Consider the following 25,188-nt stretch of genomic DNA (forward strand, 5'->3'; position numbering starts at 1 on the left):
ATCGCTCGTGTCTCTGTTAGCCCCGATGGGTCTAACTATCTAGCAGCTCATCGTCCAGCAGTCCAACATTTCAGCACTTTTACCAACCCCAGCCCTAACAGTTATGACTCGGCTTTCCCCGTCCGAAGACCTAGACCTGCAGACCTCCGGCAACTGGCCCACAGCACTACGTCACACAAACGTGGTCTCACGGCTGCCTAACGTCTAGCTTTGGGTCCGGTGAGCGATAAAGGCTCTATTGCCGTTTATCCGTTTTCCAATTACCCCAGTCAGAAAAGCTTACACAAATCTCATCTTTTCCGATGGCGACTGGCCTATGCTCTTCCCCTTGTCGACAATATCATGCTAGGGTCAAGAACACAAATCAATCTCTGCGGCCCAGCAATGCGCTCCCAACGCTCACTGATACATGAATGCGCACAGAACGAATTCATGAATCAGCGGCGATACTGAACAGACCCTGTAAAACGCGATATGTATCCTTACCTCGGAATGAAATGACGGTTACCTGAAGCACGCGGCTTTTGACGTCAAACTGCAGTTGCCGATCCTATGGAATTTGTTGGAGCTCTCTCCGCATTTCACCATTTCCCTAATGTTCCTGCATCGTCTTTTAGTCGCCTTGTCAGTATGCATCTGTCTGTACATCGTTGCGACATGTGCTTGCACATGATGGTTGGTGCAGCGGGAACAATTGCGAAGTCTGGTACCGGGTAAGGATCATTGATGCGGCGTGACCTGGGCATCGTCAAACATCGACCTACTTGTAGACAATAACAAGAGCGGTGCTGATGATCAACACCATCTCCATAGTCAAACAGAGCCTCTCTCGAATGAGCCTGGGAAAGGATATGCGATCAGTACACCGAGCACCAATCAGAATTGTGGAGAAGCCTTGGCCGAACCGCTGAAAGTAGTGTAGTTGTGCAGCCTCCCTTTCCCCGCTGCGTGTCGCTCTTTTCGGTACCACAGGTCTGGGATCTTTCACACCCTAGTCATTCGATGACATGAGGTTGCGCGAGCGTATCCAGTCGATCTTTCAGTTCTCTTCCACATGTTTCCAAGATTTCCTCGGCCGACCAAGGGAATTATCGTACGACCGCTACCGTCGGCGTTACGACTGATAAGGCCACCAAATACGATGTAAGTAGCTGACTTTGCACTCTATCGCCGATTACATGTCCCGCATATCACAACACATGCGCATCGACACCAGCATCATACTCGCGCAGTAAATGATTCCAGACAGCGGCATCTAAATTAGGCTAAGGGGCTCGATACACTTTCTCTGCTCGACCACAGCAGACGTGCGAAGTTTTCTTTTCGATACACGCCCAACATGTGCTAAAATATCTAAGCTCCGTTCGCTAACTAAGAACAAGTAAAAGAAGCAAAGCCATGCGGCTAACTTAGATGTACCGAAAGTATATTGGTGTTCTCTGAGGTTTGCCGATCTCAATGCCGAACACAATGAGTACTCTTAATGTTTGTACTATGAGGAATTGAGCTCACGGTGGCTGACATGGGATTCTTGACTGAGCCACACGGTAGATGATGGGATTCAGCTAGACCTTCAATCACATGCGCTTGCGTGCCTGAGCGATGCCCGGGAAGCATCTACGCCCAATATATCCACAGTACCCGCCTGCAATGCACGACGGTCACTTTTCCATCCACATCCCCTTAGACCAACGATCCTTCGGCTCAAGCCGAAATTCCATCTAGAACATTGACCACCACGAGAAACCTGGCTTTCCCCCATGCACACGACGCGATCCCACAAGCCAATGGAACGCCTTACGACCCTCCGTTCCCACGCAACTGTTTCCGATACAGACAAGCCACGCTACCAAACCTCCATAGCCTTAACCGTTAATCTCGTACGGGCCTAATACGACAGTTTGCATCGAGTCTATCCTCGACTATATCCAGAATCTAGCAAAACGGAAACCTGTTTCGAGACACTATTCCCTGTCCATATCTGGAAACATGGCATATGCAATATGCATAACCAACGAACCATCACTTGGGTAAGTAGAGAAACAGCACTAGAAAGGGAACGCTACATGCACACGATTGTCGATTTGTCGATCTCCCGAAATGTTTCGGGGAGGGCAGTTATCGGTCCTCAGTTCGGATACCGGCACGGTCCTTATCCGATACCATTAGATGACTAAAGGGGGCAGGGCGGATCGAACTGATTTGTTTGACGCCTTTGCGCGATGACGTCGACGATCGTGAACTGTGTGTTGTTCGCGATGTCGATGTTGTCTTAGTAGCGAAGGATGGTTGGGCTGGGTTCAATATTGGGTTCACTACTGATATGGTGATATAGCGTGAACAGGCATTGCTTTTCACACGTGGACCAGGGCAAAAGCAATCATTTTTCCTTGGTGTTCGTCTGAAGACAAGAGGAACATACCGATGCAGTGCCAAGTGAGTTATTTCTTGCTTCTTCGCATCGAGGCTGGGAGGACCGGAAGGATTAGCATAATACATATGTATCGACGTAACATGCCATCAACAGTACCAACGATCGAAGTGAAGTGATTTTGCTCTTTCATGTTTTTGCAATCGGTCAATGGTCTTGATGATTTGCGCATTGCAGCGAGCTTTACAGTGTTCAGTCGCTCGCCGGATCGACCTATTGAACGGCAAGTATTCAGCGTAGACGACAGGCATAACGACAGGAGGGAACAGCGGCAAGGTAAGTCGACTAAAACAAGTAGGGGACGGTAGTGATAAATGCTCGAAATTCACTAGACACACCTAAGCTACATCAATAGATGCTAATAATCGCCAAGGACAATGATACTTCATGGTAGGCCACATGTAATCCTCCACAGTACACGTCGGCGAATCTATAGAGCCCTTAAATGCACCAAAACTCCTCGCTATGCAGTATGCGTGCTCATCCATGGTGAAGGATATCCATGTGTTGGGTATTGCTCGTGCGATCATATCGTCCCTTACACGTTGGAAGACGACCCTTAGAAATTCTTCTTAGGCCTCATGTCCACAATCTCCAACGGTGCGTCGGTCAGTTCGACTACATGACCTGGCTTCAGCGCTTCCGTGTAGATGTTGTCTACGTCATGAGGATGAAAGATGCCAGGTCGACTACAGTTGAGAATGGCTTGTTTGCCCGGGGGATCGGTGAGGCGGAAACAACCCCAGCTGTAGCATAGTCAGTATCTTGAATGCGACCAGAGATGATTATTGGCATACCTAGGCTGTTTTGTCGGTGCGCAAACGATTGCGATGCTCTCTGGCATCATGACCTGATATCCGACGTGTGTGTGTAAGTCTCTGCTGCTCATAAAGCAGGTCTGCGTTGGATGTGTATGAATCCAGCCAAGGACCATCAACTCCTCTTTGTCGCAGTAATCGAATAACTCCTCTTCGTTCAACGTTTCGCAGGTGTCGCTCGTGCTAGTTTGTTCGGGGATGATGAGCCGTGTGATGAAGAGGGCATTGGACTTCAATATTCCACCCAACATACCACATGTTTCGAGGTTGAGACGTGTGTTAGAAGATGCGACGGCGAGGAACTGATTGCGAAGTTGGGATGGGAGGAAAACGGGACGAAGGGGGTCGCCATTCTCGAGAAACGCAGAAGGCTTAAATGTGAACTCGTCGAGTTCGGTGGAAGGAGTCAACGGTCTTTGGTCGGGTATCTTGCTTGGTAGAGGTGGCGCGCTTTCCGATATCTTGCCTGGGACAGGTGGTGGCCGCGAGCGGTCGAACCGGGCATCATATGTGGAGGCTAGAGATTTAGGCGGCAACGGTGGTGGCGCTGAGGGTGTTCCGGATTGTCTGTATATCTGCTCCTTTGGAGGTCGCGCAGGCGCTGTGCCGCGCGACTGAGAATCAGACCATCTATCTTGGGCAGTCTTGTATGGGACAGTAGGGTAGTGATACGGAGACGCGGACTGGGACGCAGGACGCTGAGTCTGTCAGCACATGAGCCACAAAATTGTCGCATGAAGCTTACCAAGGAATACGATGTCCTGTGACCATTCTGTTGAAGCCTTGCGACTTCTTGTAGTTGGTTTGAAATATCGTCTCCATCGCCCCCTTGCTGTCCCAGCTCGTTCTGCCAGCTGTCCCATGTGCCTTCACTATGGCGTGTCTGTTCCTCCTCTTTCGACAAACCATGCTGTTGCACACCTCTTCTAATGGTATCTCTCCTCCGCACCTCCCTCTGCGCTAGTCTGGCTGCCAGTGATTGGTTTTCCAGAGAGCGTGCATCGATTGTGGGTCGAGAATCGAATGACCTTCTCTTCGACCCTCGGTCTTGAATCGCCAGCCCATCCAACTCCTGCGGAAGAGTCCTAACGCCATTTCCTTCCAAGGATCTCAGGGCCTCCTTTTGTCTCCGTCTCCTTTCTTCATGTTCCTCGTGCCTCTTCTTGATGCGCGGCGCTATTTCCTCGAGCTTCTTCAGGTCCCGACTGACGGCTGCCGTTGCAGCATTCAGCGCTTTCCGATTTTCGGGTTTATTTCTGTCCGGGTGGCCTTGTAACTTCTGAAGGACGAGATCGGCGTGTCGATACAGGAGGAGATAGGTTTGCGCGTCGTTGCCTTCTGCTTCGTAGACTTGGGCCTCTTTCTGCATAGTACTGGCTGTGCGCAGCCAGTTGGCCAACGGAATGTGCGCATTGTATGTGTAGTTCCCAGCTTGTTCCGTTACCTCAGGGAGGCTCACGGGGGTGTTGATGGTAGCCATTGTGGAGAGTGAGTGTTGCGGATGCGGCGGGGTGGGCACGAGGTACAGGTACCTGGGTATTCGCGAATTGAGCCTCAAGGCAACAACTTATCGACAAGCAGGACCGCTACCGGTGCGGGTGGAGGTGACGCGTCCTCATCAGCGATATTTGGAAATTACTTCCAGCGCTGCATGAAGATGAGGCTTGTGGCACTGTGATGGGTGATGCTGGATCAATGGCGGGGCAGTCAGGGCCCTGGTGCGGCGCGTGGCAAGCACAGCCAGTCCAGCATGACATAGTTGGGCATCAAACACAGACAACTCGAAGAGAATAGGCACAAAGGGAAGATGGTGCAAGGGGAGACCATGGCGACCTCATAACAGGAATTTGATAGCAGCGATGTTCCATATGCAGGGTAACAAAGGCGGCAGCGCGTGTTCACGTGTGATGACATCGATGTACAGGTCCACAGAGTCTAATCGCGTCTACTATCCAAACATACGGAACAATAATAAATAGCATCTAGCAACATCCTGTTGCCTTTCATCTGTCCTCCGAGTCCTCGGACAGCTTGTCCCACTCGCTGTCGGTTGATATATCGCCAGTTGATTCCCCCATTCCTTTCCTTCTCTTCAGCGCATCCTCTACAGGTGCCGCAAGACTCGTCGTCGCTCCCGTAGTACTCGCAGCGGTAGGGCCTCCACGACCAGCAGAAGCAGCAGCTTGTGCTGGGCTGTCCGATTCACTTCCGTCGGGCCTCTCGACAAATACGGTACTCTGCGTTTCTGGGCGCGGCGCACGCGGCGGGTTCGGCTTGGGCTTGAGAGTCTGCTTCTGCTCGACCTCGGTATCCACTTCAGTATCGTCGCCTGTATCCATTCCCTCTCCATCGTCGCCTGCATCACCCTTCTCTTTACCGCTCCTTCTAGCTTCTCGGATACGCTTTGCTTCCTCCTCCTTCGCTTGCGCAGCCTTCAGCTCTGTCGCGAACCAGTTAATCGACCACCAAAGCCCTCCGCATAGAATCGAGAGGATGACAAAGTGTATGCTGTAGGTCGCAATGAGCATGACGAACAGAAGGACCTGAAGCGCGGCGAACGAGGCGTTTGTTGCGATAAGGAGGGTGGGCGTCGGCCCCGCAATGAAGATGGACTCCCATAGCTGTTCGAAGAAGGATGCCATGGTGCACGTTTGTATTTCGGTTCGTCGAGTGGTTGATAGTCGTGTGTTTGTCCAGTGCTTTAGAAACTGTCGTACTGTACTTGTACGGTCCCACGATACGGCTGCCTAGCGAAGTGAACAGAGTGTAATGTTAGGTAATGCGATTCCGCAAACGTATGTCGAATTGGAGTGCGAATGCGGCTGGGCCGTTTACCAGCGCCAGAGTGAACTGACGTAGCGGCGTGCTGGAAACTGGAGAGAGGCTCGATTGCCGTTTGACGTTTCGGCGGGGCTGGCTTCGGCAGAGCTGTTTAAGCTAAACCCTGACCCTTCTCTTACCGCGTCACGCGTCGTGACCATTATATTACTCCGGCCACTAACCGTTTAGACGCAGCAATCATGCCTCGTGATCTATGATTACTGTATCAAGACTTCAATACCTCTCGTCCGGCTCCCCATCCATATACATCTGCAAAACATATTTACTAAATATGCAGAGGCTCACTGCACCGCCGAGCTGAAAGGCAAATTGCAAAAGCGCCAACAAAGAGTGAGGTGGGTAGAGATAGGTAGGACGCAAGCAGCACTTACCGTTACCAGTAACCATGTCTTCTTCCTTCAGGACGGCTGATACGGCTGTGTACGGTAGACTGATCGCACAGCCAGCACCAACACCACAGACGATAAAGTATGCAGCCCACATGCCATGGGACGTGTTGTCGTTGAGCATTACAATGAGTCCAGATCCTAACTGTATGTGTTCTGTCAGTTGATGTGGGTGAAGTACGCCACGCAGATCCTACAACGCTCAGCCCGGTACCCAACATAACGAATGGCGTCTGTCAAGGCTCAGTCTAGGAATTGCGAGATCGTTCTTTGGGAACTCACGTAATATCCTAACCTCGAAACCAATGCTCCCACTACCACTACAGTCAAGATCTGTGTCAGAGTCAAGAGCAGAATTTCTGCCCCGCTCCTTTGCACGCTGAGCGCTTTGCGGTTTTTGTTACAACGGGAAAAGAACCTTGCATCAATCCTGCTGCTCCGCATCCCGCTACCACTCTTCCAATGGTGAAGACAAAAGATGAAAACACTGTTGCGCATACTAGACTACACTACCAACTAGTCATCTTGTGGGCTACAACATCCTTTTTAGTCTCCCTCTCTGCCAAGATGAATCGGAGAACTATAATATACTTTGCGTACTACTATGTTCCATCGAACCCACTTATGATGATACAAGGATGCGTGAAGATATGTAAGACGACGCTGCAGAACAGTTCAGCTGAACAGTAGCGCAGGTACCCGCCAGTCGCCGTCCATGGATCCGCTTGTACGGCTCGAGTGTGATAACGTTAGGGGTCTTCTGTTCAATCGACCATTCTCTACATACGGATAGGTACCGAGTTATATTGCGAACGGTACGGAGGGATGGAAAGGCAGGCAAGATATTAACGTCACTGTTCATTTGGAGTAACTGTCACCCATCCCAGATACTGCTCCCACTCCCAGCAATCTACCCCGATCCTTGTCCTCCCTCATCCCCTACCAGCCTCCCCCTCCACAGCCCCATAATGTTTCAGAAACCTCCCCCAAACAACCCTCCCTCCCATTTCCGCAACAGCAATCGGCCACAATACCCTCCCAGCCCCGTCCTCCCAGCCAATCGGTCTCACCCCCTCAAAAGCATCTTCATACTCAGGCGCCGCACTCATATACCCGGGGTCAACCGTATTCATAGCAACACGCTTCCCGCGCCACGCAGACTCTGCCTCCGTTTCGGTGAGCATATTGAGTGCGGCTTTGGACATGTTGGTGTGGACGTGTTTACCTCGTTTAGCGGATGACGAGGTGTGGGTTTCGAAAATGCCTTCGCGAGAGGAGACGTTGATTATGTAACCTTGAGGTTTGGTAGGAGGAGAAGGAGGGTTGGTACTGTTGTTGACCTTGCTGTAGCCCATTAGGGGGAGCAGTTCGCGGCAGAGGATGAAGGGGACGAATGTGTTGACCGATAGAGCGGAACCGACATCTTCGTAGGGTATCTCGGATATGGATTGGACCCAGGAGGATTTAGTGTAGGGCTCCAGTTGCATGGTTGTTTCATGCGATAGATCGAGCGTGTCCGCGGTATCTACGTTATCTGTTCGCCCTTCTGGAAAGCCTAGTGTAGGCAAACTATTCGAGGTAGCGTTCTCCAGTCTCGGTGGCAATTCCCGCCCCCGGACTCTGGATTTGTAGCTCCCCTCAATCAACAATTCCTGGTGCGTTATACGTCTGCTCAGATCATTCTCTCGCTTCACAGCACGTTCTTCTTTTTTTACGCTGTCAGTGAGTGTCTGCGCTGCGTTGTTGATCAACGCAGACAACCTTACGTCCCTTCCGTTAGCCCATTGCTTCAGACATTGTTTCGTTTCGAGGACTAAATTATGCGCATCTTTCGCAGACCTGAAATCTGCACCTATCACTCGTAACCTATTCCTCCATATATGCGAGTCGGGTTCTTCGATATACCGCAATATAGCATCATGCGGATACCGTGTCGTGGCGATTACCTGGGCACCGCAACGCAGAAGACGCAGCGCCGTGTGGTAGCCGAGATTAACCCTCGCTCCTGTAACAAGTGCAGTGAAGGTTTTTGGTAAGACCAGCCTTGATGGAGTTGAAAGCAGCGAAGAAGAGTGGTTGAAAGATCCACAGGGTATACACATGGACGATTGAGGAGGGTATGGGTTGGTCATAGCCATTCGACAGATGTAACACAAACGCTTGCGTGGTGTCGGTGGAGGTCTTGGAATTTCTGCCTTGTTTGGAACGAATTCCGAGTTTGTGCGTCGAACGGGAGCAACTCGCTCCTCTAACCAAGCCATGATAGTGCCAGCTGTGGTGTCTCGCTGGATTACAGCGGTCTCTTGCAGATGGGCAATGACTTTTAGGGTGGCCGAGAGCTCTGAAGGAAGTAGTGCGTGTTCAGCCATTTCCATCTCGTGGACTGTTCCATCTGGCGTTGTATTCGATCCACTGTTCCTCAAGTGCCGGCGAATCCTGTTGAGGATGTTCTCGTAGATGAGTTTTTTGATGTCGTGACTCAAATCAAGAGACGGTGCAAGGTACGCGGCAATAGCTGATCCTCTTTCCGTCTCATACTCCGGTAGATGGTAAGCTAGCCAACTACACGGCTTTTGAGCGCTGATGAGCGCCTCATCCTCTCGCAAGCGTTTGGATATTTCTTCTGGGGTCTCGGTGGCTGCGAAATGTGGTGCCTGTAGCGGCGAGAAATGTGCCATTATAGTAGACAGTGTTCTCGATGTAGAAAGTTAAGTTGCATTTGCTTCACCGATTCTTAGGAATGAACGGCTGTGGAGGTAGGTATATGGCTCGGTGGATGTAAAGCAATCCGCGTCACGATCCGACGAAGTGACGCTCACCAACAAACAGTAACAAAAACAGCTTTTACGACAACGCATCAAATACAATATTACCTTCTTCCTGATTCTAGAGGTAGCTCGAGGATTGAGCGCTCATGATGTGATTCGAGGTAATCATGTTGATGGACCTTGGTGGAGTCGGCGCGCCTTGCGCTACCAGCGCCCTTTTCGTGACTCAATCTTGGAACGCCAGGCAGCACTCTTTGATGAACGAAAAACGCAAACATATTTCTTTTTAAAGTATTGAGGACTATCTTGTATGATTTTGAATTAGAATTGACGAAGTCCTCGGTAGCACGGCAAGCGTACACGTAAAAGGATTTCGTGATCTGAGTTCCAAAGCTCGTGTCTACCTACGACGAGGAGCCCTTACCAAGGACAAAAAGAAGACAAAAGCCATGCTAGCAACCGCAAAATTCCAGCGCATTTCGAGAGATCTTGAGAAGCTCCCTTGTGAGCTCCACGGAGACATATTAGACGACCTCGAATTCGCGCAACTAATCCGGCTATCCTCGTGCGCCGGACCACGTCTCACTTGGTCCCTCGAAAACAGCCTATCGGCCTGGGGCGATTACTACCGTGCTGAGGATAGGAGCACATGGCAAAAACTGCTCTCCATCTCGGACAGCGTAAGATATCTGTGTTTCGTCCAACCAAAGTGCAAGGAAGATATACCATATATATTCAGCTACTTAAGCCGAGATTTCCTGTCATACCGCAACCAAGACTGGAAGGCAATCATACGCAGTCGGGCTCCGGGAGAAAGTGAGGCTCATGGCCGCTTTGTTGAACATCAATTCGCTAGAAACTGGTTTGTGGAACTAAATTCCATCGTCATGGTCACAACATGGTCCGCGTTCCACGAACACTACGCTCGTCTTATCGAACCAACACTTCCACAACTACCCCCACAAGCCAAGACTATCTTCTCCAAGATTCCTGAATTAGGCCGCAAAGACGCAGTCTGGTATAGTTACAGCAAACTTTCGCAGAACCCCCCGTTCAGTATCGATGATCTTGTAACTTTCATCGATATGTACCAACAGTTCCGTTTGCTCAGAGCACAAACACTGGCATCGGAGCTTTACCGCCTGGCGAATATCTACGAAGCCCATCCTACTCGTCTCAAGGAGCCGTTCGATCTTAGGGTTCGTGCACCTCACCCACTCAACGCCCAACATGTTCCTACTCATATGCGCCGGCAAGCAAGGAAGATGATCAGGAAGGCGAAGAATGGGAAGTGGAAACGCAGCGAAGGAAGCATTGTTCGCTTCGCATGGCCGGCCCTCGTGCCGTACGAGAGCGAGGTGGAATTGTTCTACCAGGGTCTTGCGAATACTGCAGATATACAAGTCGCGCCGGCCGAGATCGTGGACAAGTGTCGTGCTGTTATCACAAATGCACCATCTTGGGCGCAAGACAGTACAGAAGGAGAGGTGAATGCAGTGACGCATCTGTCTGGGTCGCTGGAGCAACAGCACGTAAGCTTGTATGGGCCCAATCCTAATGTCCGCATACGAGCTTACCAGGCGGAACAATCGAGGAGAGCACCTGTAGTCTTGCCTGTTCTTCCGCGTGGAGATGCGGAGTTAGAATGGCTAGAGAATTTCGCAGAGGTGACTGCTTGGATGAGGGAAAAACTATCCGATGATCTTCAAGATAGTCATTGAAAACAGCTTGATTATTCGTGCTCATACATGTACACGACTAGTATACATTCAAAGGGTACCAGAAGCGAGAAAAACATAGAACCCACCCATATAGTACATTCGTTTAGCGTCCTCCAACGCTAGGATGTCCCGATTTCAGATGCCCTTTGATATACATGTCGACATATTCCTGTGCAGGCCAGCCACCCCACTGTTCGACACTCTCGATTTGTGTCTTGATCAGAAGTGCTATGTCTTCTGGTGCGCCGGATGTGTAGTCGTTCCCTGACTCAGAACCCCCACCATCGACAGCTAATCGCAATGCCACGAGTGTCCTGAATAGAACGCTCCTGCCTGAGCGCTGTGCTTCTGTGCGTGCAGTCACTTCGGCATGATGTTTGGTGAGCCAGGTAGTGAAGGAGTAAAGGCCTTCGTAATCCCGGAGAATACCTAGTGCTCGTACATAGGCATGCAGCTCCGCAGATCCTGGAATATGTGGCGGAACGACGTTACCAGTTTGAAGACTCGTAGGTGATTGCATGTCGGCATTGGCACCGACTAAGGTATTGAAGAGCGTTCGAAGGCGAGGGGAACTAGTGGAGAGGACATGCCGCGTATCTTCAATAGAAGTGAAGCCTTGGTGGACGGCCTGAGCAGCATACAGGGTCGCGGTACAGACTAGACGGAAAACTTCGTCGTCAACATCGAGATCGATCTGTTCCATCTGCTCAAGGATGTCACAAATGAGTCTATACCGAGCAACACTCTCAATTTGCATAAAACCTTTCTGCCGTGCCAGCTTCTCTATGATGACAGCCCAAGCCGGTCGGTAAACCGGTCGATGATGTCTAAGAAGCATGTACGCATATTCGACAAAGTATTGTCGGTTCGACCTGAGATGAAGAGCATGCTGTTCCGGGGGTAGGAACTCGATTTCCCTAGGAAGTGAATGTTCGATGCGGCCATAGCGACATAAGAATATAACGATCGCCTTGAGGAGATAACCCGGGATCGGCTGGTCTGTAATACCTTGATTGTGGGTTCCGTCAAGGATTTGGCCTATCCCGCCCTTGAAGCTGTTCTTAGCCATGGCCAGTAGATCTAGACCCATATCGAAATCGGGACACGTCTCCAAGAGAAAGGCAAGTAGGCGATTTTTAGGCTTGACCTGTTTGGTCTGCATCCGTCGAAGTAGCTCTCGGTACCCGGGAATAGGTTCACTAAGGTATACGTAGTGTAACGTAGACAGCGGGTCTGGTAAGACTTCTTTCATATCTCCAGGTAACAAATAGGAATTGTCTTCTTCTGGAGTGCCGTCTGCATCAGATGAGAACTCTGGGCGTGTCGACCTTTCTGCTGTAGCATGACACAACTTTTCAAACATTGCGAGATATATCGCGGGATGAGCAGGTTGTCCAGATAGCTCTTGTGAAAGGAAGCATGCCCAGGCTTCCCTACGCGTACGTGTCGCTCGTATGCGGCCAGCCCAGAGTAGAGGACGAAGTTGTTTAGCGTCGTTGTGTTGCGAGGAGAAATGTGGTAAAGACGTTCGAGTCTGTATTGTTGGACTAGAGTCTGTGTCCCAACCAGCATATACTTGTGCTATATCTTCCCACAGTCGACCGCTATATCCGGCTTCGTACATACGGTGCAAGAGCCGGGAAGCTCGTGAAGCACCAAACTCGTAGCCTTTATCTTCATCCATTGCTGTACGATTCTCCTTCCATGGAGGCCAGGCAGGCCCTTTGAGCTCAGCCCATTCTCTTTCTTGAGGTGTCTTGGCATGAGCAAGCTGATTGCGCGTTACGGATCGGAAGCCGAGACGTGTCACTACTATTGCAGGCGTCCTACTGGCCATGTATTGAAGGATCTGGAACTGAGCCTTTTCTTGGTGGACAGCGGCCACCACAGGTCGAGAACTTGCCGGCAGGGATAGTAACAAAAGAAGATTGTTGCAGAACTGAGTTAAGTCTGAAAGTCTACGAGGTGACATAGAATCGGATCCAGGCGTATCGTCGTGTAAGCGGCTTGCTTCAGTAACAAAGAAGGATGCGATCCATGGCATGGACTCAGGCCAGAGTTCGCGCGCATGGCGGAGTAGACGAACCGTGATGATCTTAAGTGCGGACCAGCTTATCGATGCCGAATGCGCAACACGATCAAGGTGCCTTATGATGATGCCAAGGGCAGACACTCTGATCTGCTTGCGACGTAAGAATAGCAAGAGCAGGAACAGAGGCGGCATCTCGACCCCCTGTTCGAAGGCTTTCGCTGCTACAACTGATCGAGGTTCCACAAGACAAGAAGCCCATCGTTGTACGCTTTCCACTGTGTAGCCTTGATTTTGTAGCAGCTCCGACTCCAGTGGGGTATAGTAGAAGGCCGACTCGGCTGCCAGTGTCGCCGTGTGATGTTGGAGATAACAGGCAAGGACCGAGTAAAACGAGACAGGTTCAGGAAGCGGAACAGTGCCGAGGGGAGGCGCGTTCTTGGGCTTGCGTCTCTGCGAAGAACGACGTGGCGCAGTGTAGGACAAATCAGTCCCATGAGGTGTGGTAAAATAAAGATCTCTGGCTGAGCCATTCATGGACGCCAGGACTGTTGCAGGCCTACTTGGCCGCTGGGCCTTCCTTGCTTGGCGGGACAATTGTGGTCGAAACCTAGCATCCTCCTCAGTATCCTCCAGCATATCTGCCAAGGACGAAAAGGCGTCCTGCGCAGCGTCTGCACCTAGACTGTTTGAAAAAGCATCTATGGGACTCTCAGAGAAGGTGTCGTCCTTGGGACTATGTACGGAGTAACGCCTCGGAGGCCGCTGAGGCTCGTCATGGCGATGGAAGGCTATACAACGGCGGGGTTTGAGCGTCGCGGGGCGATAGCAGAGCAGGAGCGCCGAAGGAATCTGGATATGGCATGTCGAAAGGAATGATGTGTTTCGCTTTTGAAGATTGGTGGCGGAGTTGGAAAAATACTTGCAAAGCAGGTCAGTATAAGTCAGCCTTCAGCATAGCATGCGGGCATACCCAGAGAGGTATCAGGCGCGTCACACGACGGCCGAAGCGGTGCGAGTCACCTGGAGCTGCCAGGGAGAGTATTAAGGGCATTCATCAGACGCAACAGACATAGAGAGACGCGTGTGGAAGGCAATTGCGATGGGTTGTCGAGGGCAGTAAGAAATTCGTGGGTAGCTCATGCCCCATCGTCACTAGCGCAGTATGCTACAGGCGCAAACCACTTGTTGAACATGGTCACCAAAGGTAGCGATAACCTTGTTAGATACCAACCCTTGTGAATTAACAAACGACAGCAAAAAGGCTGTTGAACCAGTCAAGGAATCACGGCTATCGTCACAGCTCGCTAGGTGCTATCTCCTGTGGCACTCTGCGGCCTTGTCTTGGCGCCGGGCCTCGCGTTCCATTCATCGCTGCACGCACTTCCACCAAAGCAAGTCAACTTTGAACAATCTCCCACAGCACGACCCAACCTCCGGGAAAACATTTGCGCGTCAACGAGAGCAGTATTGGATCCGATTACGCGCCTCTTCAAATTTCAGCATCGCGCCTTCCGATATCGCGGGGAGGGAATGCTGTGAAGCAGACAGACTAAGAACGACTCTGGCCGCCCTGAGCGCGTTCCATCCCACGGCATCCATCGCGCATCGCCAACAGCACCCAAAAGTCACCATGACCGCCGCCAACGGCACCCTCACCCCGCCGTCGCTGCCGCCCGCGCCCGACTCGCCCTCTGCCACAAAACGCAAACTCGCCGAGCCTCACACAAATGCTGCTAATGGCGCATCCACGACTGCGCAGGGGGAGAGCGCAAAAGAGAATACACGTTCTCTGCAGGAAGTACTGGGGGATGTACTGGCAGTCCTTAAGAGGTATGACACATGCGAACATCTCCCCACTCCTACCCGTGTTCGGGACAATACCAGTGGCCCATGGAAGGAATGCGCTCGGCTGCTTCAGCCATACGTTTGAGTCGCAAGACCACCTACGTTCGCATGTTGACACTGAATAGCTACGACACAAAACCCTCCATTCTGTCACATCCCATCACCTCCTCGATAACGCGATCTGCCTCTGGAGAAGCCGACTCGAAGCGCACTAAGCTGACCCCACCAAATGGCCCTGCTACTATCAGCAACCTGATACAAGACGGCTCCTACGATTCTTTGCACGCATTAGAGAAGGATGTCGAGAGCGCTGTCGCCGAAATCTTGGCGTCCAATGGCCCGAGCGACTCATCAACAGCGCCCACGTCTCCTGAAGATAATGCGCTACAAGGCAGACTGCTCGCTTTTCAAACCATTTTAAAGAACCTGGTTGCTAGAGAAGAGGCGCGCAAGGCACATGGTTTGGGAAAGGAAATCAACGGCGATGCGGATGCTCAGGTCTCTACAGAGGAGGGCACTCCGGCGCCCATAAAGGAGGAAGAGCAAGACACGGAGATACCCCAGAGTAGGACTGTTCTCACGTTGTACGGAAGCGCGCCGCCAAAGCAGCTATTCTCCAGCTTGCAGCAGCCTCAGAAGATATCACCCACCAACGGAATATCTACCCTCGATACCGCCGTCAAGGTGACTCTGCCTCTTCGCGAGACGAACCTGCCGAATCTCATCTCGACCACTGAAGTATATCCACTCCCTGATCCGGACAGCAAGAAGAAGGTCACGACCATTGGAGAGGTCTTCCGTGCACCTCCCAACCTGCCACAGATCAGCCCTCCCAAGTCCGCTCGACCAACAACGAGCAAAGGCAATAGTACCATTACCTTTGCGCACCAAGAAGCACCCAAACCTCGCCGCAAGGGGTCCCAATCGTACGCGCACCAAAATCTGTCATCCGGATTCTGGCTTGGTTATGGCGGAGTGGACATGCCGAGAGACCAAACCTCGCCAACAGCGAAGCAAAAGAGCAGACAACGGGCGTTGAGCATGGGCGAAGCGCAGCAGCCACCGTCTGAAGCGATTCTTGTTGCAGTCCAACAGGCCAAGGAAGACGCCCTGTTCCGCAGTGCTTACTCTAGCTTTGCTCCGACCCGAGATGACAGCTCCGCCATCGTCCCGGAAGAGACTAAGAACATGGTATGGTGGCAGAAGGTTGGAGAGAAGCGCTTCAACGACATGTTCCCTATTGATCCTGCTCTACTAGATCCTAAGGAGGCTAAGCAAGCACTCACAAACGGAACGGCTGACGAGGATGAATTGTTCAAAGAGGCCGTGGAGAATTTCACCCCAGTCGAAGGAGACGTATTGCCTGGGATGGAGGAGAAGACGGAAGAGGAGAAGGATACAGACGAGGTGCTCAAGGAGATTTCCGAACTCTTGGAGACATTGGCATCTTACCAACGGATACGAAACCTCTCCCTTACAACCAACCCGCGCACACCTGTTGTACAAAACGCTTCACTTGCGACCCTGGCCGGTAGTCCATCCACTCCCTCATCAGAAGAGTTCGATGTGTATCAGATTCTCAAGTCGCAACTTACCTTGTTGATCTCACAGCTTCCGCCGTATGCTGTCGCCAAACTTAACGGAGATCAGATGGACGAACTCAACATCAGTCGAACCATCCTGTTCGATACCAAAGAGTACAAGGGAGTCTTGGAAGAGGATCAGCTGTCCAAACTGGCAAAGACGCCGGGGATGGCAGCCGCAACGCCAGCTACTTTGGCTCGAACGAGCTCTGGAACCAATGCACACTATCCCGCGGCTGGCCATCAGTACAGCCGTCCAGCGCAGTCTGTGCCTCAGTCAGGCGCCCGTCCAGTGTATACACAACCGCAGTCTCTCCACCGATCATCCTCGATGCATCTACAACGCTCGCCTTCGGGTGCTGCGCAGACATTTCAACCAGGCGGTGCGTCTTATGCCCCTAATGCTCGACCAGGCTATTCAGCAACCCCATCCTATAGCCAACAGACGCCACGACCAAGCTATGGAACTACTCCTTCTGGGCAGTACTTCCCACAGCGCTCTGCACAGCCAAATAGCTACAGTGGCGCCACGGGCTCGCAGTACTACAACTCCACACCTGCACAGGGTCAGAATCGATATGCAGCACAGCAGAATCAGAACAGTTTCTATCCTCGCTCACAAAACGCGGCGCCTCTGTACAATGGCGCACAAGCACAACAGCCACGCAATGCTTCGCCTATGAAGGGCGCACCACCCACACCATCGGCTTATGGTACACGGCCAGCATACGGCACGCCGGTGTCTGGAGGCCAAATGCGCAGCACCTACTACGGTCCATCACAATATGCTGCTCCACAGACGCCTGCTGCCGCTGCCGCTGCCCCCTACAACGGCGTACCCGGCAATCCCCAGCAAATGATGCTTGAAAGGCAACAAGCCCAGCAAGCACAGGCCCGGCTTGCGGCACAAAATAGCTTCAGCAGTAGCAGGCAAGGCTCAGGGACGCCGCAACCTCCCAACGGGTCCATGTATGGCGCCAATGGGGCGTCCATGTCCACGTAAGGTGTTTTGATGAGTAACTATGGATTGGCATGGTGTTCTGGATACCATAGATCAGCCTCGGCGTTTCGGAAACTCTAGCAACAAGCGGGAGGATTATCATTTTCAGGCATGTCTTGTTCACCAGTGGCACTGTCGTCCTTTCTGGACTGGACATGTCATTTAGTTAGTGTAGTCAGTGTACTTGGCGATAGCGACGCGGTATCACGGTTCGGTAAGCGCCTCGTGTTGACTAGGTAGCACATTTATCAAACCCGGCATTAATCTTCATTCACTACACTGCCACGAGCATCATCCATGACTGGCAGCTGTGGCTGTGACGTGGCGTGGACCCTGCATTCCGCTTAAAGTTGCCGAAATGACGTCGCGCAACGCGTTCTTGCCCGGCGAAGCACCTGGGCAGTCAGTCAGTCGCAGATCGCAATCCTCAACGCTGCCTTTGCAGAGAAAGCTATGAAATACACACAACACTATGGCCCACCTCTTGCGCGGAAAGCAGGCAGGTATCAGCAACGACCTCTCCCAAGGCCTGGGACCTGATCTGTTTGTGCTGGACCATGTACGCACTCGCTGCCTCACCCCGCTGTTCCCGCCGTCGCCAACAGCCCTACAGGCGCAAGCTAACAGCATGTGAAGATCCGCAATTATGGCATCAACTCCAAAGTCACCCAAGTCGCATACGACCCCGTTCAGTCCCTCATAGCCGTCGGTACGAGCGAGAGCAAGTTTGGCCCTGGCCAGATCTACATATTCGGACAGAAGAGGGTCGAAGTTGTCCTGCCGCTACCCACGCGCAGCGCCTCGGTCAAGATTCTGCAGTTCTGCGCCGAGAAGCTGTTATGTGTCGACTCAAAAAATGACTTGTCTGTCTTCTCGCTAGAGACTAAGAAGCTGCTCAACGCCCATTCACCCCCCGCGAAGATCACGGCGCTTCATTGCGACCCGACCATCGACTATGCGCTTCTGGGCACACAACAGGGCGATGTATATGCCTACGATCTGGCTAGAGAGGCACTTACGCCTTTCAAGATACCCAACTTGTGGAGGGAGAAGTTTCCGCGCTCGCGCCTCGTCTCCGTCGTTACATTGTCGCTACATCCTCGTGACATCGGGTCCCTCCTGATTGGGTACAACTCCGGTGCAGTCATCTATTCATTCAAGCAGAACAAGGCCTTGCACTTCTTCAACTACGTCGTTCCCAAAGGAGCTCCTGGAGGCGACTCCGATCCGGCCTCCATCCACATCGAGCGCGAACCTCCATTGACACAGGCTGTCTGGCATCCGACCGGCACCTTTGTTCTGACGGGGCATGAAGACAGCAGTATCGTTATATGGGATTCCAAGGACGGCCGCATCGTACAGGCAAGGACATTAACCGATACAAACGTGGACAAACCGGGTCAAGGAAGCTTCTCCCCAGGTGCTGTCGAAGGGTCATTTGCGCTCAAGTCACCCATCTTCAAGATCGCCTGGTGCGCAAATCAGGATCCGGATGATACCGCTATACTTGTCGCGGGTGGACAGCCATCCAATATCTCCGCCAAAAGTCTGACTTTGTTCGAGCTGGGCCGGACACCTGTTTATGCTACTGCGTCCTGGCAAGTGCTATCGGATCACTTTGAGAGTCCTAAAAGGCAAAGAATACTTCCATGCCCACCCGGAACTGAGGTGGTGGATTTGTTCCTCATTCCGCGGACTTCTCCACACTATGCTGGCTGCCACGATCCAATTGCGATTATTGCTCTGCTCGCTTCCGGAGAGTTGATCACCCTATCGTTTCCAAGTGGAATGCCCATAACGCCCACTAATCAGCTGCATCTTTCCATGACACTCGTACATCCGTACATCAACTATGCAAACCTTGCACCGGTAGAGCGTACACGATGGCTCGGCATGACCGAGAAGCGGCAACACGGTCCACAGTTCCTTATCGGTGGTGCCGAGGCTGTGCATCCCCTTAAGCGTTTTGAAAACCGCAACATCGTCCAGACAGCTCATGCAGATGGTACTATTAGATTATGGGATGCAGGTCATGCCGATGAGATCGAGAACGCTGCCTTGTTACAGGTAGACGTAGCTCGAGCAGTCGGCCGACCAGAGCATGTCCACGTCACACAAACCTCATTCGCAGGTGCGGCATCTGAACTATCTGTAGGACTGAAGAGCGGTGAAGTAGTTGTGTTTAGATGGGGTGTTAACCGGCATGCTGGCCAGGAGTATCCACTAGGTGAAAACAAAGCTCAAGCACTCACCGATATCTCTGAAAGGAGTGAGGCGGCTCTCAAAGAGGGACTACTGCCATTTACCTTGCTCGATGAGGGCAATGGACCAGTCACCGCCCTGAAGCATTCTGACGTAGGCTTTGTCGCTGCGGGCTTCGAAGGCGGCAGTTTGGCCATCATCGATCTGCGAGGACCGGCAATCATCTACAGAGCATCGATACAAGAATTTATCAAACCAGACAAACGTGCCAGCTTCCGACGGAGTTCGACTCAGGCGACACCCAAAGCAGAGTGGCCCACTTGTATTGAATTTAGTGTCATGACGCTCGAAGACGAAGACTACTCCAGCATCCTACTTCATGTTGGCACCAACCTTGGCCACCTTGCAACCTTTAAGCTACTACCGGAATCAAGCGGCCGATACTCAGTTAAGCCTGCAGGCGTGTGCTCTCTAGACGACAAGGTCATCAGCATCTGCCCCATGCATGCCGAAACCGGTCGCCCAGCTTATGCTTCTCAGTCTGCCGTTGCGGGACTACGCAACGGCTCCAAGACTAGTGGTGTGCTCTTAGCCACAACAGCATCGGGGGCGAGGTTATTCCGCCCTGCCACCAGTAAAGGAGCGCATAAGACCTTCGATCAATTCCTATGTGATGCGGCGACTCTGGTTAGATACGAGGACAAGGGCTATTCGATGCTTGGTCTGTATGGTGATGGGTGTGCGAGAGCTTATTCGCTACCTGCACTGAAGGAGATAGGGTCTGTCAATCTCAGTGAACTGCTAGACGTCCGGCGCTTGTCCGAGGCAGTCATCACAAGTACTGGTGACATCTTCGGCTGGAAAGGCCCTGCAGAAATGGCTCTAGTCAACGTTTTTGGAACCGGACTCCAGTAGTAAGTCGAGCCTTCTCCTAAATAACGACACGTATACTAACATGTCCTAGCGAACGCGCCAAGGATGTTTTGCTTAACCCAGAACTGCTAATCCCGCCACGACCAACTATTAGCAATATCCAGTGGATCTCTGGCACACAGTATGTGACACCAGCCGATATGGATCTCCTCAGTAAGCCATTCTCCCATCACCCTTGACTACTTACTAACACATGTAAGTCGGCGGTCCTGATCGACCCCTATCAAATCGCCAGATGGCGCAACAACGCGCAGAGGCTGAGCAAGAACGCCGTCGCGCCAACCCGTCCTTAGCCAGCTCTTCTGCCGCAGGATACCAATCCTACCCTACTCAAGTGTCGTCTCCCACTCAAGAAGGCTGGGGTGCCTGGGCAACTCGCCAGCTCAACGAGCGCACGGAGAAGCTGAACATCGTTGGAGACAGCATGGACAACCTCTCACAGAATAGTGCAGGCTGGGCGAACGACGTGAACAAGTTTGTTGGAAAGCAGAAGAGAGGTCTAGTCATGGGTGCTATGAAGAGCAAGTTTGGATTCTAAGGCGGCAGTTCGAAAAGTAACATGATGATTCACGCTAAGTATGTGGCTGCACGAACCATAATGGAGATTGTAGGCACGAGATAGATGCTGTTTGAGCAGTCTTGAGCGGTTGCACATGCGGGCTCTTTTACGTCTACCCGTAAGTGACAGATTCGTAAAGTAACATGTTCTACTACCATACTTGAACTTTCTGTGACGCATGATTTGCAGTGTGAAAACCATCGTACTTGACTAAGAACGCACCCATAACCGGTATAACGGCCCCTGCTAGCGCGGCGCAACTTCCCCAACCGTGCGCAACCTTACACCTTTGGACACGCCATCACCTGCTTCTCATGATCATACTAAACCAACAATCTTCGCTTCTTTAAAACGATGAGTATCCTAAGTAGTATCCGGCAACTGCTGCCAAGTGCGAACTGGCTGTTGGGCACACCCGAGCCAACTGGCCCTTTCACACCAACTTACGCTGACGTCTGCCGCGCCCGCGCCCTCCTCAAGTCACTGAAACTCCCCACCGAACTAGTACTCAGCATACTAGAGTACGCGCAGTATTGGCCCACCACAGTGTTTCTTCGAGATGGGCGCCCCATCCATGTCGGCGCCAGCGGCAACAGGCCATCTGCAGCAGCCCTCTGTCTTCAAGCCGACATCTACGGTCCCGCCGTTGTAGAAGAAATCCGCCTTGGTGGCGAAACTGCAAAAGTTAAGCGCATAGAATTCGACATGACGAGCAGGGACCAGGGATGGACGAGCGAAAATACACAGGGTACCTTCTCGACGTCTTCGTGGCTTGAAGTATCTATCCTGCGCGATGCATCAAACATCAATTCTCGTCTCCCTACTCCGCGGTTGGTGAATACTTGGATTGGTAGTCCGATGGATTATCATACTAATATGGTGGGTCGAGGTTGGTCGCTTGTTAAGAGGCCCGAGAGTGCGCTGCAGGGTCCGCAGGGTGGTGAGGGAGATTATGCGTGGTATTTGCAGGGCAATCGTGTTATGGCTGGCGCTCAGGATTATCATGTTGTTTGGGATGAATGCGGTCTGTGTGGAACGAATGAAGGGAATGAAGGCGCAGGTAGTGGGGAAGGCTTTCTGGATGCGTTGAGACCGGGAGATCGTGTGTTGGTGTGGGCGAGGGCTAAGGTAAGTTCAAACCCGCGAAGATAGTTTTGACAGTACAGCTAACTACTCGAATAGTACCCAGGGTGGCAGTGCATCGTCGATAACGTCAACATCACTGTTCATTATGGGTTTTGAATCCATATCACACCTCTTTCATACTAAAGAGTTGGGAGCGCTCCTTTTAAAGATGTCCATTTGCATTCAAGTCTCTAGATCATCCGTGCTATCTCACTGCCCATACCAGATCTCTCCCAAATAATATAGTATAAGTAGATCTCTACTTGGCCCAGCGAGCCCCGTGTGGATCTAAGCAGTTGACTTTTCCCATCCCAGAAAACAATGATACTTGACGCTGCGCAGCAAAACCTCAATATCCAAAATACCCAAAGCCTAGATGTCCACTCGTCATCAGAGTGCTGCTTCTATCAAAGTTGTTCCATCACTCCACACGACCCAGTCGTTTTACTTGCGCACCTGGGTCATTCTTCTATATCACTTCGCATCTTCGTCTTCCTTCTTTTCCACACTTTTCTTCGCATCCTCATCCAACGCCCTCTTCAACTGACGCAAGTACTGTCCAAATTGCCCGAAACTGCTAAGATCCATGCCTCTGGTACAGTTGGTCAAGTTCCCGGCTGCCACGTGGAGGTTGTCGAAACGTCTCTTGACTCTAATGTAGGTCTTTCGGATGTTTTCTTCTTTGCGCTCCTCAGTGGTAGTCAGCGCATATGAAGTGACGGAAGAAGGGGCGGGAGAGAGAAGCTGCGAAGGTTGAGAGAGTTCAGCGGCGAAGATGGAGGGGTATGGGCATTGCTGCGACAATTCGGAGGAGGGAGATGTGAAGATGGATTGAGGCATAGGCGGTCCTCGCGCGGCGGTGGCTGCGGCTCCGAAGTTCGCGTTCTCAGTTCGAAGGCGTTCGTTTTCAGTAATAAGGAAGTCGTTTGCAGAATCCGAGGTTGGTTCTTTGGACTTCATAACGTCCTCCAGGATGCTTTCGTGTTCTTTTCTCTCACTATCTCTTAACCTTTTCTCTTCTTGCAGTTCCCTAGCTAGCTGGTTGTTCCTCGCATTGCTATTATCGATGTCGATGCGTAGCTGATCGCGCTCCCTCACAGCTGCCCTTAGACTGATCCGTTCAGTCTCGAGTTCGTTTTGTAGTCTTTGCATCTCCTGCCTCGTGATGTTACTAGACCGAACTTGCATCAACTCCTTGTCGCCTTCCTCCTTCTCATGGAGCCTCTTCACATTTTCAAGTTCTGCTCTTGCTGCATCGAGTTCTAGGCTCAACTGCTCTTTCTCTTTTGTATGCTCGGCCTCTGCGCATGCCATGTTGTTCTGCAGAAGGTTCCGGGAAGGTCCAGTGTGGAGATCGGATTCGCTCTCCGAGGCATCAGGGCCGCTGAAAGCCCATCTGGGAGCTTGGTCAAGAGGAACAAAAGGGCTTCGCATTAATGCAGGCTGAATGGATTCAGGGTTCGCTGCAAGAGTGGGGATATCAGGCTTGACGTCGTCCTCCTCCTCATGGATGTTTATCTTCGGCGCACCGAAATCTGCATTCCCACCCTCTTTGTGGCCAATGCCTCCTCTTCGCGTAGGCTTATACCCTTCGTCTTCGCTGTCTGATATCGTGATGATCTCAATATCTTCGTCAGACTTTGCCATCAATGCAGTCGTCATACTGTGGCCCATGCTGCCCGTATGATTGAGCTTCTGTTTGGTGTTTGCCTCAGGCTTTTGACGCTTGGCTGCTCGAGGTAGCACGCGTGCTGGCGCAGCCCGCTTCCTTGGTTTCTCTGTTGTGGTTTTTCCAGCGTCCTTAGCCGGTGTTTGCTTAGCAGGCCGGCCACGTTTTCTGTTCACTGTAGGTGTCTTCGATAGCATAGCGGGCTTCCAGTTGCCAGGCAATGGAACGTGATCTTGGAGGGTATATCCTTCTTCCTCTTTGTGTACATGGGGTTTCGAAGATATTGGCGAGGTATGTTGAATCTGAACCTCAGCGTGTCGTTTGGTTGGCGTTATCTTTTCTGCTTCGGCAAACAGTGCTGATGGTGGTGCTGGTGGGACACACGATCTGGTCTGGTAGGCTTTTTGGCGGTTGAATAATAGAGTAGCAAAAAGGTCGCAAATAGGTGGGTCTTGCGGTTGAGGTGGCGTCGCTGGTAGTGGTGTTGGAGATCCAAATGGTGAGTAAGGTGAAGCTACGGATCGGCGATATAAGCGCTGATTAGCGGTCTGGTGACTGGAAGTAAGATTAGAATTAGGAGCCATGGTTTCGATCTTGTTTAGGTGTATCTCTGTATCGTGCGTATCGTACTCAACAACGGTAGAAGTGAGAGCACAACTCGAGGAACAGAGGACGTACTAGTAGTGGCTGGAGTGTTGCCAAAGCAAACGTAGATGAGTGTTGCCTTGCACTGTGGTTCAAGCGTTGGTTGATGGGGCGGTGAGAGAGCCGCGGAAGGCGAGTATGATGCTTGCCGGTGTCTGTCACATGTCGTAGAGATGCTTCGCGAGGTCAAAGGAGATCGGAAGCACTTTGGCTAAGGAGGTCTGAAGATCGTGTTTGGCAGAAGTCAAGGGAATAGACGATATCAGCACTGTGTTGTAGCTAGCCAGGTGAAGGCAGCGTTGCAGGAGAAGTCGCAAGCGATAACCCGCTCCACACAATCAAACTCACTTTTGCCCAGACGATGGATTTGCTCCCTATAGCAGTGGCATTCGATGATTACTAACGGCGCCGTCTAGATGAAGCCAGTAAAGTCGAATGCCATACTCAACACAAGGAATCATATGCCATATACGAGCGGTCAGGAGGAAACATCATCGATTACAAGCATGCTGTACGCCCACTCCTCTAATAGATGGTATGCGAAGATAATCCCCAGAAATGTACCCATAGTGCCTACGTGCGCCAGCCGAGCAACCTCGTTACACATTATGTCGTAAGAAAAGATAGACA

General features: G+C 51.7%; 9 protein-coding genes across 9 annotated transcripts; 4 read left to right on the plus strand and 5 right to left on the minus strand.

Moving 5' to 3' along the window:
- Window positions 1–2,990: 2,990 nt before the first annotated feature.
- ALTATR162_LOCUS2197 (uncharacterized protein) lies at window positions 2,991–4,729 on the minus strand (the record flags this gene model as incomplete). Its single annotated transcript, XM_043309799.1, has 3 exons — window positions 2,991–3,177; window positions 3,229–3,947; window positions 3,995–4,729. The coding sequence occupies 3 exons, from the start codon at window positions 4,727–4,729 to the stop codon at window positions 2,991–2,993; spliced, it is 1,641 nt and encodes a 546-aa protein (XP_043165734.1).
- A 523-nt stretch (window positions 4,730–5,252) lies between these two features.
- Window positions 5,253–5,891, minus strand: ALTATR162_LOCUS2198 (uncharacterized protein; the record flags this gene model as incomplete). Its single annotated transcript, XM_043309800.1, has 1 exon — window positions 5,253–5,891. One exon carries the CDS (start codon window positions 5,889–5,891, stop codon window positions 5,253–5,255), a length of 639 nt encoding a protein of 212 aa, XP_043165735.1.
- A 1,517-nt stretch (window positions 5,892–7,408) lies between these two features.
- On the minus strand, window positions 7,409–9,154 carry ALTATR162_LOCUS2199 (uncharacterized protein; the record flags this gene model as incomplete). Its single annotated transcript, XM_043309801.1, has 1 exon — window positions 7,409–9,154. One exon carries the CDS (start codon window positions 9,152–9,154, stop codon window positions 7,409–7,411), a length of 1,746 nt encoding a protein of 581 aa, XP_043165736.1.
- Window positions 9,155–10,131: 977 nt separating this feature from the next.
- On the plus strand, window positions 10,132–10,965 carry ALTATR162_LOCUS2200 (uncharacterized protein; the record flags this gene model as incomplete). Its single annotated transcript, XM_043309802.1, has 1 exon — window positions 10,132–10,965. The coding sequence occupies one exon, from the start codon at window positions 10,132–10,134 to the stop codon at window positions 10,963–10,965; it is 834 nt and encodes a 277-aa protein (XP_043165737.1).
- A 103-nt stretch (window positions 10,966–11,068) lies between these two features.
- Window positions 11,069–13,189, minus strand: ALTATR162_LOCUS2201 (uncharacterized protein; the record flags this gene model as incomplete). The annotated part of the gene is made up of 1 exon (XM_043309803.1): window positions 11,069–13,189. The coding sequence occupies one exon, from the start codon at window positions 13,187–13,189 to the stop codon at window positions 11,069–11,071; it is 2,121 nt and encodes a 706-aa protein (XP_043165738.1).
- Window positions 13,190–14,627: 1,438 nt separating this feature from the next.
- On the plus strand, window positions 14,628–17,428 carry ALTATR162_LOCUS2202 (uncharacterized protein; the record flags this gene model as incomplete). Its single annotated transcript, XM_043309804.1, has 2 exons — window positions 14,628–14,827; window positions 14,968–17,428. The coding sequence occupies 2 exons, from the start codon at window positions 14,628–14,630 to the stop codon at window positions 17,426–17,428; spliced, it is 2,661 nt and encodes an 886-aa protein (XP_043165739.1).
- Window positions 17,429–17,897: 469 nt separating this feature from the next.
- Window positions 17,898–21,098, plus strand: ALTATR162_LOCUS2203 (uncharacterized protein; the record flags this gene model as incomplete). Its single annotated transcript, XM_043309805.1, has 4 exons — window positions 17,898–17,984; window positions 18,062–20,541; window positions 20,592–20,713; window positions 20,761–21,098. The coding sequence occupies 4 exons, from the start codon at window positions 17,898–17,900 to the stop codon at window positions 21,096–21,098; spliced, it is 3,027 nt and encodes a 1,008-aa protein (XP_043165740.1).
- A 375-nt stretch (window positions 21,099–21,473) lies between these two features.
- Window positions 21,474–22,361, plus strand: ALTATR162_LOCUS2204 (uncharacterized protein; the record flags this gene model as incomplete). Its single annotated transcript, XM_043309806.1, has 2 exons — window positions 21,474–22,247; window positions 22,302–22,361. The coding sequence occupies 2 exons, from the start codon at window positions 21,474–21,476 to the stop codon at window positions 22,359–22,361; spliced, it is 834 nt and encodes a 277-aa protein (XP_043165741.1).
- Window positions 22,362–22,718: 357 nt separating this feature from the next.
- On the minus strand, window positions 22,719–24,497 carry ALTATR162_LOCUS2205 (uncharacterized protein; the record flags this gene model as incomplete). Its single annotated transcript, XM_043309807.1, has 1 exon — window positions 22,719–24,497. One exon carries the CDS (start codon window positions 24,495–24,497, stop codon window positions 22,719–22,721), a length of 1,779 nt encoding a protein of 592 aa, XP_043165742.1.
- Between the last annotated feature and the right edge of the window lie 691 nt (window positions 24,498–25,188).

This window comes from Alternaria atra, assembly GCF_907166805.1.
Source record: "Alternaria atra isolate CS162 genome assembly, contig: 21, whole genome shotgun sequence".
NCBI lineage: Eukaryota > Fungi > Ascomycota > Dothideomycetes > Pleosporales > Pleosporaceae > Alternaria > Alternaria atra.